The sequence below is a fragment of the Mustela erminea genome, chromosome 9 (assembly GCF_009829155.1).
Source record: "Mustela erminea isolate mMusErm1 chromosome 9, mMusErm1.Pri, whole genome shotgun sequence".
NCBI lineage: Eukaryota > Metazoa > Chordata > Mammalia > Carnivora > Mustelidae > Mustela > Mustela erminea.
The window spans coordinates 56,626,122-56,640,567 of record NC_045622.1 but is presented as its reverse complement, the minus strand read 5'-3'; the positions used below and the strand labels follow the sequence as shown (position 1 = coordinate 56,640,567).

Here is a 14,446-nt window from a genome sequence, read left to right as displayed (position 1 = left end):
CCTGCCTCTCTGCCTACTTGTGATCTCTATCTGTCAAATAAAGAAATAAAATCTTTAAAAAAATAAAAAAATAAAATGGAGAATTTAATGTTTTGTGTATTTTACCAAAATAATTCTTCAAAAGTTGGTTTTTTACTTTCCCCAAAAGATCTCAGAAAAAGACAAGGATAGCAACTCGAACCACTTCTATTCACCACTGTACTAAGGATTCTAGTCAATAGAATAAGGCAAGAAATAAAAAGATTTCTAGATTAGAAATACAGAAATGGGTGTGCCTGGGTGGCTCAGGTGGATAAGCATTTGCCCATGGCTCAGGTCACGGTCCCAGGGTGTTGAGATGGAGCCCTGCATTGGGCTCTCTGCTCAGCGGGGAGTCTGCTTTTCCCTCTCCCTCTGTCCCTTCCTTGCCTGTGTGCGTGCATTCTCTCTCTCTCTCTCTCTCTCTCTCGCAATAAATAAAATCTTTAAGAAAAAAGACAGAAATAAACTATGACATGATCATGGTTATTTAAAACTGTAAAGAATCCACAAAAAAGCTACTAGAATAAGTGAATTGAGGAAGACTGCAGGATAAAAGGTCATGTAGCAGATTGCATTTGCCAAAATACAGTCAGAGCAGTATTTCTGGTGCCACCTCTTCTTCCATAACTTTGCCATACTGCACTAAGAAGCAGAATCTATCCCAACAACCCCTCTTGATCTTGGGTTGAACCTTGTAACTGCTTTGACGAACGGAATGGAGAAAATAAATTGTATGACCTTTGAGACTATTTCATAAAAGGCAATATTGCCTGGCCAGCCTCCTTCCCCTCCTCACATAATTTGTCTTTGGAACCCAACACGGAGAAGCAGCCCAGGCAACACAGAGAAGCCATGTGCAGGAACTCCAGCTGACAGCCCCCAGAGTCTCAGCCAACATGGAACACCAAGCACTAAACATGGGAGAAAGCACACTCTCAGAAGAATTCAGCTGCTAGCCTCTAAGCTGCTCTAGCTGATGTGGAATGGTACAGAGATAAGTTATCCCCACTGAGCTCTGTCCAAAGTAGAGATTCAAGGGAAAAATAAATACCTGTGTTGTTTAAAGCCACTAAGCTTTTCAGTAATCTGTTATGCAGAGTAACATAGTAACTGCCATAAGTCAATATATGAAAATCAACTGTATTTCTAGATATTAATAAAAAGAATTGACAGATGAAATGAAAACATAATGGTTATAAGTAACATTGACATACTTAGGAATAAATTTAACAAAATAAATACAGGACTACGGAGGGAAGCAGAATTATAAAACAATCCCAACAACACTTGTCATTACATAATCTGAGGGTGGAAAAAATTAATGAACAATGCAATATTATTCCTATGATAATGTTATGTTATCATAACAATAGAGAGATTATCTGGTAGACCTAATTTCATCACAGGAGCCCTTTAAAAGCCCCAAATTTTCTCTGGTTAGTAGCAAAAGAGAAAGTCAGAGATTGAAAACATGAACAAGAGTCTACGCGCTGGTTGGGAGATAAAGGGAATCATGTGGAATGGCCTTGAAAGCAACCTGAGTGACTTTCAGCCTATAGCCATCAAGCAAAAAAGGACTTAAGTCAACAACCTGAATGACCCTGGGAATAGAGTCTCTCAAGAGACTCCAGAGAAAACCTCAGTCCAGGCAAAATCAAAATCAAGGTTCTGCCTTTGTAAGATCCTAAGCAGAGGACCCAGCTCAGCCCACCTGGGTTTTTAAACTAAAAAACTGTGAAATAGTAGATGGAGATAATTTAAAGTCTCTAAGTTTGGGCTGATTTACTACATAGTGATACAAACGAAATATAACTGCAAAGGAACAAGAGAGAAGTTTTGGGGACAGAAATATTCTATATATTATGATTAAGACAGCAATTACATGGATATATATATGTGTGTCAACACATGGATATATATGTGTGTGTCAACACTCAACCAACACTATACTTAAAATAGATGCATTTTATTTTATATTAATTATAACTTAATAAAGTTGACTCTAAAGAGCCAGTTTAAGTTTTCTCCTTTTGCCTCTTGTCACCTTATACACTACTCCCATAAGTAGTTTTATGTATTCTCTGCTTTAGAATCCTCATTTATTGTTGATTCTCCAGCCCAGGATAAGTCCTTAAAGTTTTGTTGTTGTTGTTGTTATTCCAAAGGTTTTATTTATTTATTTATTTGACAGACAGAGATCACAGGTAGGCAGAGAGGCAGGCAAAGAGAGAGGACAAGCAGGCTTCCTGCCGAGAAGAGAGCCCAATGTGGGACTCGACCCCAGGACCCTGAGATCATGACCTGAGCTGAAGGCAGAGGCTTAACCCACTGAGCCACCCAGGCACCCCCCAGGATAAGTCCTTAAGCCAGAATATTCAGAATATTCAGTTGTCACTAGAGGATGTGAGCAGTAGATTATCATGATCTGATTTACATTTTTTAAAAGATTTTATTCATTTATTTGAGAGGGAGAGAGAGAGAGAGAAAATGAGAGAGAACATGAGAGGAGAGAGGTCAGCAGAAGCAGACTCCCTGCTGAGCAGGGAGCTGAATATGGAACTTGATCGCGGGACTCCAGGATCATGACCTGAGCTGAAGGCAGATGCTTAACCAACTGAGCCACTCAGGCACCCCTGATTTACATTTTTAAAACATTACTTTGAAAACGTCTAGCAAGGAAATCACCTAGGTAAAGCTTAGAATTCTATAAAAAATTTACTAGTTGGAAAATCCTATCTTAGAACAGTTTCCAAATTTTATTTCAAGGAGCCCTGGTATTCAGTGTAATATCTCACAAACCCAAAGTAAGTAGAAGACGATATACACAGGTAGAGGGAATGGAGAAAACATACAAAGGGGAAACAGCCTCACAAGTTTTAACCAAACGGTCTCCTTTCATCTGCTTTGTATATAAGGATTCCATGCAGGAGTCTGTAGCAGTTGTTCAAATGCTAAAAATATTTTTAAATTACCGCTTTATAATTTTGGGCAATTTTTGCTTTAAAAAATGGGCAAGAAGCATTCTGATTTTCTCCTTCTGTGTCACAGGAAGCCAAGTATAACATAACCAATAAAGCAAGGGAAAGATCTACCACCTCATAGGTCTTAAGCCCTTTGCTCCGGAGAATTATAGCCTTATTGCTGGCTCAGTGACTATGGATCATGTCTAATTCACCTCTGAATCCCCAAATGCCTATCACCAGTACACACTGAAATACGTGCTGAGTTTAACATGACATGCAAACAATGTTAAAATATATAATAAAAGGAGCTGTAACACAATCTGATACTCTTCGGTAAAGTGGCTGGAACACACCACTCCTAGGTATATTTGTTTAAGGACTTCTTGCAGAAGAACACCAGGAGATATATACAAGAACATTTAATAGCAGCACTGTTTCATTTATAAGTAAAACAAAACCAACAAAAAGTTCAGTTGAGAACATCAATAAGTAATTTATAAAACATACATAATGAAATACTATATAGCAAAATGATAATGAATAAATAAGGTAAAAAATTGGTATTAATCCACAAATAAAGTATTTAGTGGGCAAAAAGCAAGACGCAGAGTATGATACACTATATATCGTCAGAAAAGCGGTTACAACATGGTGGATGAGAGAGATGTATTTTAGGATGAGTCACATAGGAGGCTTCCATTTTACTAGTTACTGTTTCATTTCTACAGTTGAGTGGTGAGTTAATGGGTATTTATCAACCTTTGAATGTACTTAATTTGAAAATTTCATATTCAGTTTCAAGTCCTATACCAAGGATCGGCAACTAAGGCCTGTGAGTCAAATCCAGCTCAACACCCATTTTTGTAAATAAAGTTTTACTGGAACCCAACCATTCATTTGTTTACATGTTGTCAATGACAAGGTCAGGGCTGAATGGTTGTGACAGAGAAACCTAAAGTATTTACTATTAGGCACTTTACAGAAAATGTTTGCCAACCCCTATTTTATTTCCAAGTATAGAGTGCAAACGAAGGAGCAATTAATTCTGAAATAACATACATAATCATGGTCATAGTTACTGAGAAAAATGATCAGCAGATCTGATGATAGCCAGAGAAAGAAGGATGGAAGGAAAATAAGTAAAAACTAAATAGCCTTTAGAGCATTGCCATCCAACAGAACTTTCCATGATGATGGAAATATGCTATATCTGTACTATGCAGTATGTCACCACTAGCCACATGAGGCTCTGGAGCACTTGAAATGTGGGTATTATGACTACAGAACAGAATTTAAGATTTTACTTATTTTTAATTATTTAAAACAGTCGCATGTACCTAAGGACTACCATACTGCACAGTGCAGCTTTAGCGCTCTAGAGGACAGATTGATAGCAGTTGTCATCTGAAACCTAGGACGGGGCACTTACTCAAGGGAACAAAGAGCAGCCTCCAGTTTAGAAAATTGCAGCCACTGATGGAAAGGCAAACCATGGATAATAGTAAGGGTAAGGTTAACACATAGAATTGGGATTGATAGAATATTCATAAAAATTGGGCCAAATGATTACTCTAACAAAGAGGACATAAAGAAAGAGGATGCAAAGTAATAGAAGCAGAGATGTGGAGCTTCCATGATAATTTATAAAGTGAACAAACACTGGGTGAAAGAGAAGTACAACAGCTAGAGAATTATTCGGCAGGGAAACCAAAAGAGTCTTGACTTTAAAAAAAAAAAAAAGGAGTTTCATAATCCCACATGTGAATTAGGAAAACTCTCAGAATAATTAGAGGTTAACTGGAAAAGCCGTATGAGTAAGGGACTTGGTTACCAATAATGACTTTATCCTCACTTAACCAAAACAAGTATCAGCAAAAGATATGCCATATTATATTTTCTAGATTTATTTCACATAGAAAGATGAAGTTTAATTTTATCACTTTGCCCAATTATCATCTTGTCCTAGTATTATTAAACTTTCCAAATTCTCATTAGCTGGACATTCCTTCCCTTTTCTACTTTGATGCACTGTGTTTCATCCTTCCCTATCCAAACTACTAAGAATATACTACCCAAGCTTATAAAATATTAGCTTACGATATTTTTGAAATTTATGATACAAAAATGTGCTACAAAAAAAGGAATTTTGAGAAACAAACTACATTACTTCCCAGCAGCCAGAAGAGAAGGCTGTCAGCTTTTCCCCATTGAGAGTGATATTTGCTGTGGGTTTCTCATAGATGGATTTTATGAAGTTGAGGAATGTTCCCTCTATCCCTATACTTTGAAGCGTTTTAATCAGGAATGGATGCTGTATCTTGTCAAATGTTTTTTCTGCATCAATTGAGAGGACCGTGTGGTTCTTCTCTCTTCTCTTATTGATTTGTTCTATTACACTGATTTGTGAATGTTGAACCACCCTTGTATCCCATAGATAAATCCTACCTGGTCATGGTGGATAATCTTTTTAATGTACTGTTGGATCCTATTAGCTAGGATCTTGTTGAGAATCTTGGCATCCATATCATCAGGGATATTGGTCTGAAATTTTCCTTTTTGGTGGAGTCTTTGCCTGGTTTGGGAATCAGAGTAACGCTGGCTTCGTAAAAAGAGTCTGGAAGTTTCCCTTCTGTTTCTACTTCTTGAAACAGCTTCAGGAGAATAGATATTATTTCTCTGAATGTCTGGTAGAATTCTCCAGGGAATCCATCAGGTCCTGGGCTCTTGTTTTTGGTCACTGCTTCAATCTCATTACTAGATATTGGTCTACTCAGGTTGTCAATTTCTTCCTGATTCAGTTTTGGAAGTTTATAGGTTTCCAGTAATGTATTCATTTCACCTAGGTTGCTTAACTTACTGGCATGTAACTGTTGATACTAATTTCTGATGATTTTTTTCTATTTCCTTGGTGTTAGTCATGATCTTTCCCTTTTCATTCATAATTTTATTAATTTGGGTCCTCTCTCTTTTCTTTTGGATTAGTTTGGCCAGTGGTTTATTGATCTTATTGATTTTTTCCAAAAACCAGCTTCTAGTTTCGTTGATGTGTTCTACTGTATCTCTAGTTTCTATTTTATTGATATCTGCTCTAATCTTGATTATTCCCTTCTTGTTTGTGGGGTTGGCTTAATTTTTGATTTTCCAGTTCTTTAAGGTATAAAGAGAGCTGGTTATTCTGGATTTTTCAATTTTTTTGAGTGAGGCTTGGATGCGGGGCTTCATTGTTCTAATTTGTAATCATTTCTATATATTTTTCTCTCTTCCACCAGACTGAGCTCTTTGAAGATAAAGAGTGTCTTTGTCATCTCTGCTTCTTCCCAAAGTGTAGTCCAGTATCTACCACATTGTAAGTGACTATTAAATGTTTATGATTAAACCCAAGAATCAAACCTCCTGCCTCAAAAGTATCCATAGAATTTGTTTAAAAAGATCCTAGCTAGGGCATCATAACCTTAACAACAATTCAGAAAACAAGACTTTTCTAAGAAAGGTACGAAGGGCCACTGTCAATTCAATGATAGAAACTCACTCAGCAGCTGACAATATGACTGATGACAGTTTTCAAATACTGCAGACTACAGCGTTAACATGAGGAAGAAAATGAATTCACACATACACAACATGAAAACTGAGAATATATCTGTCTATGAGAATATATCTGTCTATTTTTAAGGGACAAAAGAGGACTCCAGTCTCTATTTTTATCATTCCAGTACCTTACAATGTCGATTGAAATGAGTAATCTGAAGCATAACCTAACCAATGCCGATCAAATATCTGCATTAGGACTTCAAAGCAAGTTCAAAGATATATAATCTGAGAGCTGGCCAGGCCCATTAACTTCCTCTTTGTATTGGGCAGAAGATACACCCCCAAAATAATACTGTACCTTTCCCAGTTTATCAAAGGCCACAGGGTTTCAAGAAAGAGGTCTTTTAGCCTGAGGATTCAATTTAAAAAACATAAAGATTTTATTCTTGCTGCTGCTTAACTAGTATGTTCATTTTAAAGTATTCAAAGGGGAAATATATAGTTAACAGCTTTAAGAGTGGGCAGTATACAGGGAATCACAACTTTAAGTGTAAACTGTACTGAGTATCTTCTTTAATAAATGGGTTGTCTAAGACTGAGTAGACATATATATTTCCCTAGAGAAAGCATGGTAAAATGGGAGGTCAAGTCTCTAGTTGCTTCTTGTAAATCTGAAGGGCTATGTACACCTAATAAGATACTAAAATGCTTAAACCTCTAGGTCTAACATTTTATTGGGAAATGTAAACAGAGCTCTCATCTGGGATGTCAAAACAATCCCTTGTCTCTCTTACCACCCATGTTCTAACCAGTGGAATTCAAAACAGGACAGAAGCTAGGAAAAGGGGAGTTCAGGCAATGAACAGAAAGGGAAGAAAACATTTTGCAACTGGATACTTCTTAGCCCAGTTTGACTCTATGACTCCCATTTTTCCCTGAAGGTATCAGGAAATGTCCTGTCTACTTTCAAGGAAAGAACTTACAGTTTCTAGACAGAGTTTATCTCTTTCCCAGAGGCCCTGTAGAAGAAAAGAGCACCCACTCCTGTTGCATCCCCTTTCTCAAAGATTCTGATCTATAAAGCAAGCAATTCAATTAATGTGTTTCAATAGTCATTAAGAACAATATTTGAAAAGCATGGGTTGAAAATATAAGAGAAAGACAGAATAATCAAATGTTTGGGTCCTTAAGAAGACAGGAGAAAATGAGATACACTCTATGCAGTGACAGGTGAAATCTGGCAGAAGTTTAAAAAAGATTTTCTTCTCTACCCCTTTTCTTTTACTTCATTGGAAGTGAAAGAAACAAATACATGTATAAACAGGGAAAGACCAAATTGAGTTTGAGTACACAAGAAAGTATAATACAATCTATCTACATTTCAGAGTGCTACCTAGGGTAGAGACATCTTCATATAATTACCAGACATTTTCTCTTCTTCTCATGGGTACCTCAAAATCATAAAACATCAACATACAAGTTTACCTATTAATTAAAAGTAAAATTATAAAATTTTAAAAATCTAAGCCTTAAAAAAATCTTATTCTGGATCTTATATATTAATAACCATTATAGAGTAAATATCTGCCACTACTAGCGATTGCAGTTAGTCTTTTTATTGTGATTTGGCTTTAAATACTTTCTTATATTAAAAATTAATTCAGAATTACCTGAAAGAGAGAGTACCCAAACAATATCAAGTATAGTTCAAAGAACTGCCAAGAAACCTGGCTGCTATTCTACTGACTCAATGCTATCTCCCGAATAGTCAACTCACAAGTTGTTTTGTCTCTAACGAAACAAATGAGCACAGATATTAAGGCTGTATTACCTTCATAATGTTAACTAAATCTGTTTGATAGTAGCGATCCTGGTGTGCATTTGCTGCTGCTAGTGTAAGAAGATAATCATTCCTTGCATGGGTAGCTTTAGAATTACATTCAGATCGCCGGGCTTTTAACTGAAACATAGTGAAAGAGAAAAAAAATCAACACAAACTGATATTGCGCTGTAAGATAAATGAGGATACCATTCTTAGCTGGCAATTAATGGCAATTAATGGCTCTCCAACAAGAGTAAAGGTAACCATGTGGAGAAATATGTATTTGCATATAAAATATTCAACACTATTGAGGAATTGAATAATGATTACAACTGTTACACATGGTGAGAGTGTTTCCTTTTTCTTTTTTTTTTTTTTTTAAGATTTTATTGATTTATTTGACAGAGAAAGAGAACACAAGCAAGCAGAACAGCAGAGGGAGAGGAAGAAGCAGGCTCCCCACTGAGCAGGGAGCCTGATGCAGGGCTTGAGCCCAGGATCCTGGGATCATGACATGAGCCGAAGGCAGTCGTTGAGCCACCCAGGCACCCCAAGAGTGTTTTCACATGTTATTTACACTTAACATACTTCCAAAGCTTTTCAAAATACTTCAAAGTATTTTGCTCATTTTATTCAGATGGGAAAATAAAGGTTCCCAAATTAAGTACCTACTTCTCAAAAACATGGGTAAATCTGCTATGAGTTAGAAAATCTTTTTTTAAAAAATCAGCATTCCAGGTACCTGGGTGGCTCAGTTGGTTAAGTGTCTACCTTTGGCTTGGGTCATGATGGCAGGGTCCTGGGATCGAGTCCCACATTAGGCTCCTTGCTTCTCGGGAGTCTGCTTCCCCCTCTGCCTCTCCCCCTCTGTTTGTGTTCTCTTTCTCTCACTCTCTCTCTCTCAAATAAATAAATAAAATCTTTCAAAAATAAAAATTAAAAAAATCAGCATTCCTCATGTGCCAAAAGAATAGTATGCTGGCTGGGATCCTGACAGCCAAAGGCGGGTCACTAAACTTACTTATCAGGTATTCGGCAGCTTGACCGGTCCCACCGGAAAATCTCACTTGGATCTGGCCCAGAGCATCTGCTCAAGGCTGTAAATCTGAATGAAATAAATTTTGTAGATTTTCTAAAGCCCGAGGACTAAGTCTCTTGGACTAAGAGTTCTAGATAACAGGCTACCTAAGCAGGTAAGGTATAGAACCTATCTCTAAAGCAATCTTGAGAAGCAAGCAGTGTCCAAAGTGTTGACACCTAGGCAGAAAACTCCCATGAACTGGGAAGGAAACTTATTCCCCGAGTTAATGACTTTAAAATGCTTCTAAATTAGGTGGAAACAACTGACTTCAACCCTCAAAAAACCCAGTTCTTTTTCAGTAAGCTAAGGTTTTTCAATTGTGAAATAGTTTTTAAAAACTCACCTTTACACTTGCTTTTTGTAAACTGATTCTTGATTGAAAAAGACTAAGTTTAGATCTATAATAAAACAGAAAATACAGTATGTTTAATAAAATTATCAAATTACATATGACATCTTTAGTATTATAATTCCAAAATTTTAAAACAGTGATGCTTTTCCACAATGCTATTCCAAAAGAGAACTAAAAAAATAGAAAGCCAGGAGTAATGATTATTTTCCCATACTACAGGAAGAGTATTGTAGTGCAACAAGAAAATTGGGATATTTAATTAAGATATCCTGAATGACAAGAATACAATTTGACAAATACAATATATCAGTATCTCCTAATAAACAAGAGTCATCAAACTATAGGTGATTCCCAGTGTCATACAATTACACACACTTAAATTCACTCTTAGTTTAGAAACTCAGGGATAACCAATCTGGGGAGGCAAATATTAGCAGGCTTTCAGGGTCATGTGCAATAGGCTGTGACAACACCTGCAATGCAACCTACAGTAGGATATTCCCAAGGTCTTCAAAGTCCTTAATTCCATTATTTCTCCCATGAAAAGTCCTTCTTGTCTGGCTCCCAGCCTGTGTGCTCCCTCCACTCTTACCATAGTATTTGCAACACAGTGAGAAAGTCCTTGGGCTCTGCCCTATATGATTTTATTTTATTTAATCTTCTCCCATTCTGATGTTCTTATTTTCCTCAATTCCTTTCAGTTTGGGAAGGAAACATAATTAACAATCAGTAGTAAAAATACGTTGGTTTTACCCAAACAGCTAGAGATAAACAGAAGGAGAAAGTCAACAGACAAACAGTAAGGAATAACAACACTCCCACAACCGACCAGTGATTTTTGAAGCTGCAATGTTTGTCTTGACAGCAGTGTCATGGTGATTGCCATGGGAGAACTCAGTGCATGTGCTGGAAGCTATGCCATAATACCAAGGAAAGTTGCAGACCCCATGGGAATGGAAGGTGGAGCAAGCCAGTCTCTGCAGAGCAAATGTTTGGAGGAGAGCAAACACAGCCTATCACCTTTCTAACAAAAGAGAAACATTCAGGAATGCACACATGTGAATCCTAACTACTTCTCCACTGTTTAAAAAAAATAGCGTCCAAGATACTCCTGTTATTTTCTGCCTTGCCATATTCGTATTTCCTGGGGTTCTGTCTACTTTTATTAATCAGATTCCTATTTGTTTTGACTAGAAAAAGCCACACACTTCAAAATTTGAAAGAGCCTGTTCAAGATTAAAAAAGACTGGGGTATTCTCAATTCTTTTTCTTGCAGTCATTATCCAAATGATCTGAGTTGCACCTAGATTTTCCAATATAAGGTTCTAAGTTTCTGCTTTCTGTTTCATTTGCTAATCCTCATATAAAATCTTCTGTGGTACTTAAGAAGATATTAGTAATAGATCAAATAATACAGTTTCAATGCTCAAAGATTCTGATCTACAACAAATAAGATACAAATAAATATTGAATTGTATTGCACACTCCCCACCTACTTCCAAATGTTAATGCTCCTTAGGGTCCCAACCTCAATTTCTCGTTTTATATATGATTTCATCCCTGTAACTATCATCTGATAGGCAACTAACCCCAAAGCGAGATCTTCAGGCCCAGATTCTCACCTGAGAGTTAGATACATGACTCCCTGCCAAATTTATTCACTTCAGTGTCCCGCAGGCTCTTCAGAAACTACATACCTACATATCCAAAATGGAACCCATCCTTCCTTTCAACTGGCATCCCTCTTCCTTTTTATTCTCTCTCTTAATATGCACAGCTCACCATCTATCAAAAGTACACATAGTCCCATCTTTATTTCTCCTTCCTGAGCTTCCTTCTCATCTCCTTCAAGACTCTATCACTTCTTCTATAAAGGTTTCCTTTCTCATCAGGCAAAATTAATTTATTTTCTATGCTTACAAAGCAGTGTTTTCATACAACTACAGTGAACATATTATTAGTTACTACGTAAGTGACGGTAGGTACTTAATTTGAGTCTACTGTGAATAAACAAATCATAAAGTTACTTTAAAACACAACTGCCTTTAATTATAGGCTTTAAATTTCTTAAGGATGCAAAGCTTATCTTATTCATCTCTGTACTCAAAATACCCAAAATAATTATTCAATAAACATTTAGAGAGCCAATGAAGATAAAGAGGCATTTCTTACTCTGTAGTTGAATGAATTTTCCAGGAAAGTTACACACTGAAATAAAATGTCTCATTTGATGTAACTGCTTTGAATTTGGGCCATATTAGAAGGCTGTGTTTTGCGATGAGCATCTGTGAATTAGATCCTGTCAAATCCATACTTCTTAGGAACTGCTTTGGAAATGTCCTCATTTTTGCTCTGTGGACCTTGGCTAAAGTAGGTATTTATATATGCTCTAACAGATCTCTCAACTCTCTGTTCTAGAATCCCTGAAAGTTTTAAAAAAACAAATTCCCCAAAACCACCATCACAGGAAATTCCTATAAGGAGATCACCTAATCTAAAATCTTCAGATCTTATTGGAATGATGGGTACACTGACTCTATCAAAGTATGGGAAATATCTGCATACTCAGAAAAATAATAAAGACAATAAACTAAAATAGCGTAATATTAAATATGTTTTCCAGTAATGTTAAATACTTTAGGAATATTTGTCAACCAGTCCTTGGTACTGAATTAACTTTGGAGGAAACCCTAAATTTTCACAAGATGCTTATGAGATTGCTTAACTTCCTATAGATAAAAACATATTAGAAAGAATTCCCCTCCTCCACTGGTCTGTACAAATGTTCATGACCTTTCTGATTTCATGCCTCGGAGTTAAGAGTCAGCTTTCTTAATAGACCTCTTTAGAGTCCCATTCAATGGCACAGGTTTATTTTTTCTCAAAAACTTTATCTTTCCTCAGCTTGTGATAGCAAAAATCTGTACTGCTCACTTTATATACCCTTTTATTATCAATTGCCAGTTCCTTCTTTTCCTAATTATTCTCAAAATAAAGGGCTTATGATTCACATATACTAAAATTAAAATTCACACATTTGTTAAAGCATACATTTAAAAAGTATATATATTAGAATTTCACACAAGAGAGAAACTGTGTCTGGGGCAGGATTTCTATACTGAGGTCAGTGCTCTTTATTTATTTGAGATGTCCAAGGTGCCTTCAATGGCATGCTGAGGGTCAGGGATTTCCAACAACAACTCATTTAGAGTCTAACATGAAATAAATGAGGATCCTAAGCCCGGATATTCTGACACCATAGCAACTTCAACCAGCTTTGCTAAGCGTTCAATACAATGTTCATTTGTCCTTTTTCCTTCTCAAAATTCAATTTTTAACATGAAAACTAACTGATCAAATATTCTCATTTTACTATACTAATTTAAATGAGATCATCCAATATAAAAGAAAAAATTGCAACATTTATAGGTCAGATTAAACCAACATAACCTAAGAATGAGGCTATGCCCTATATTAACAGAAAACAAAGTATTGGCAAAAATAACATTTATTTGCATAATTACTTTTTGAGAAATGCTAAAGCACATACTTTGCTTCGATGTCAGCTTTCTCTCGTACTGCATGAGCCATCTGTTCAGTCTCAAAGTACTTCTTTTTGCCTTTAGCTAAATCTTTCACTGTCTCTTGTAATTCAGTTTGGATCTTTGTCAACTGGTCCACACACTGTAAAATACAAAGTGCAATTATGATGATATTAGTTTTCAGGCTTACCAAAAATGAATTTGTCCTAAGGACTATGCACTATGCCCTCAGGACAGAAACCCAGGAGAAAAATCAGCACTTTTAGTCTCCTTCAAACTGCAAATTAAAATCCAGTGAACAGCTGGTACTCCCATCTCAAGAAATGTATTGAACAGTGTCCCAGTTTGCTTAACAACTCTTAATAACCTCAGTGCTGCTGAAGATGACGTTTAAGGTAAGGCAGGAGAAGAGCAACAATGAAAATGCTTTTATTGTTGGAGATACCATGACACTAAAGGCAAAAGAACAAAGCAATTCTATATTACTTCATAATCTTTGGGTGGGGATCATGCTGATCTTCTCTATAACATGCCAATTTTAGTATATGTGCTGCCAAAGTCTTAATGGGCTACAAAATATTAATAAAATCTTTACATGTTTGGGGAACTGATGGTGCAAAGGATACTGAAGAATTCTGCTCTGGGAAAGGAGGAGTATAATCTGACAAGTCTAGCATAAATCCAAGATGGAGAGAAGCAAGAAACCTGGGTACCATGTAACAATTACTACTCAAAATTACTACCAACTCAGTTTTTTGAATACATATACACATCTGGGAATGGAAACGGACATGATTAACTCAAATAAATGTTTAATTAATAAATTCTTATAACACATTGGGGCCAAAGTAACACTGCTTTGGGACTCTTCTGGATATCTAAAGGGGAAACACTTCCCAGTTTGCAACAGACCACTGCAAAGGTGAGGCCAACTCAGGGAAGCCTCAACTGAAACACTTCTGAGCCTGAAACAGAGTCTGGTGGAGACTGACAAGAACTCAGCAAAGCAGGAAGAGACACTGGTGAGGAACTATATTGACAGGATGAACAGCACGGAGTAGAGCAAAGACACTGGAGCAGAAAGGATGAAGTGCAAATAAACTTACACATGTGACATACAGGCTAGAGTTTCCC

The 14,446-nt window shown here is 36.6% G+C and overlaps 1 protein-coding gene across 8 annotated transcripts in view; it reads right to left on the bottom strand.

Annotated features, from left to right (window-relative positions):
- The window catches only part of FCHSD2 (FCH and double SH3 domains 2), a 273,812-nt gene that overhangs the window by 114,490 nt on the left and 144,876 nt on the right, over positions 1 to 14,446 (bottom strand). For all 8 annotated transcript variants that reach the window (XM_032360435.1, XM_032360440.1, XM_032360441.1 and 5 more), the window contains 3 exons: positions 13,321 to 13,454; positions 9,762 to 9,816; positions 8,347 to 8,475 (listed from right to left, as the gene is read on the bottom strand). In XM_032360435.1, coding sequence (XP_032216326.1) covers positions 8,347 to 8,475; positions 9,762 to 9,816; positions 13,321 to 13,454 — 318 coding nt within the window. The remainder of the gene's footprint in view (positions 1 to 8,346; positions 8,476 to 9,761; positions 9,817 to 13,320; positions 13,455 to 14,446) is intronic.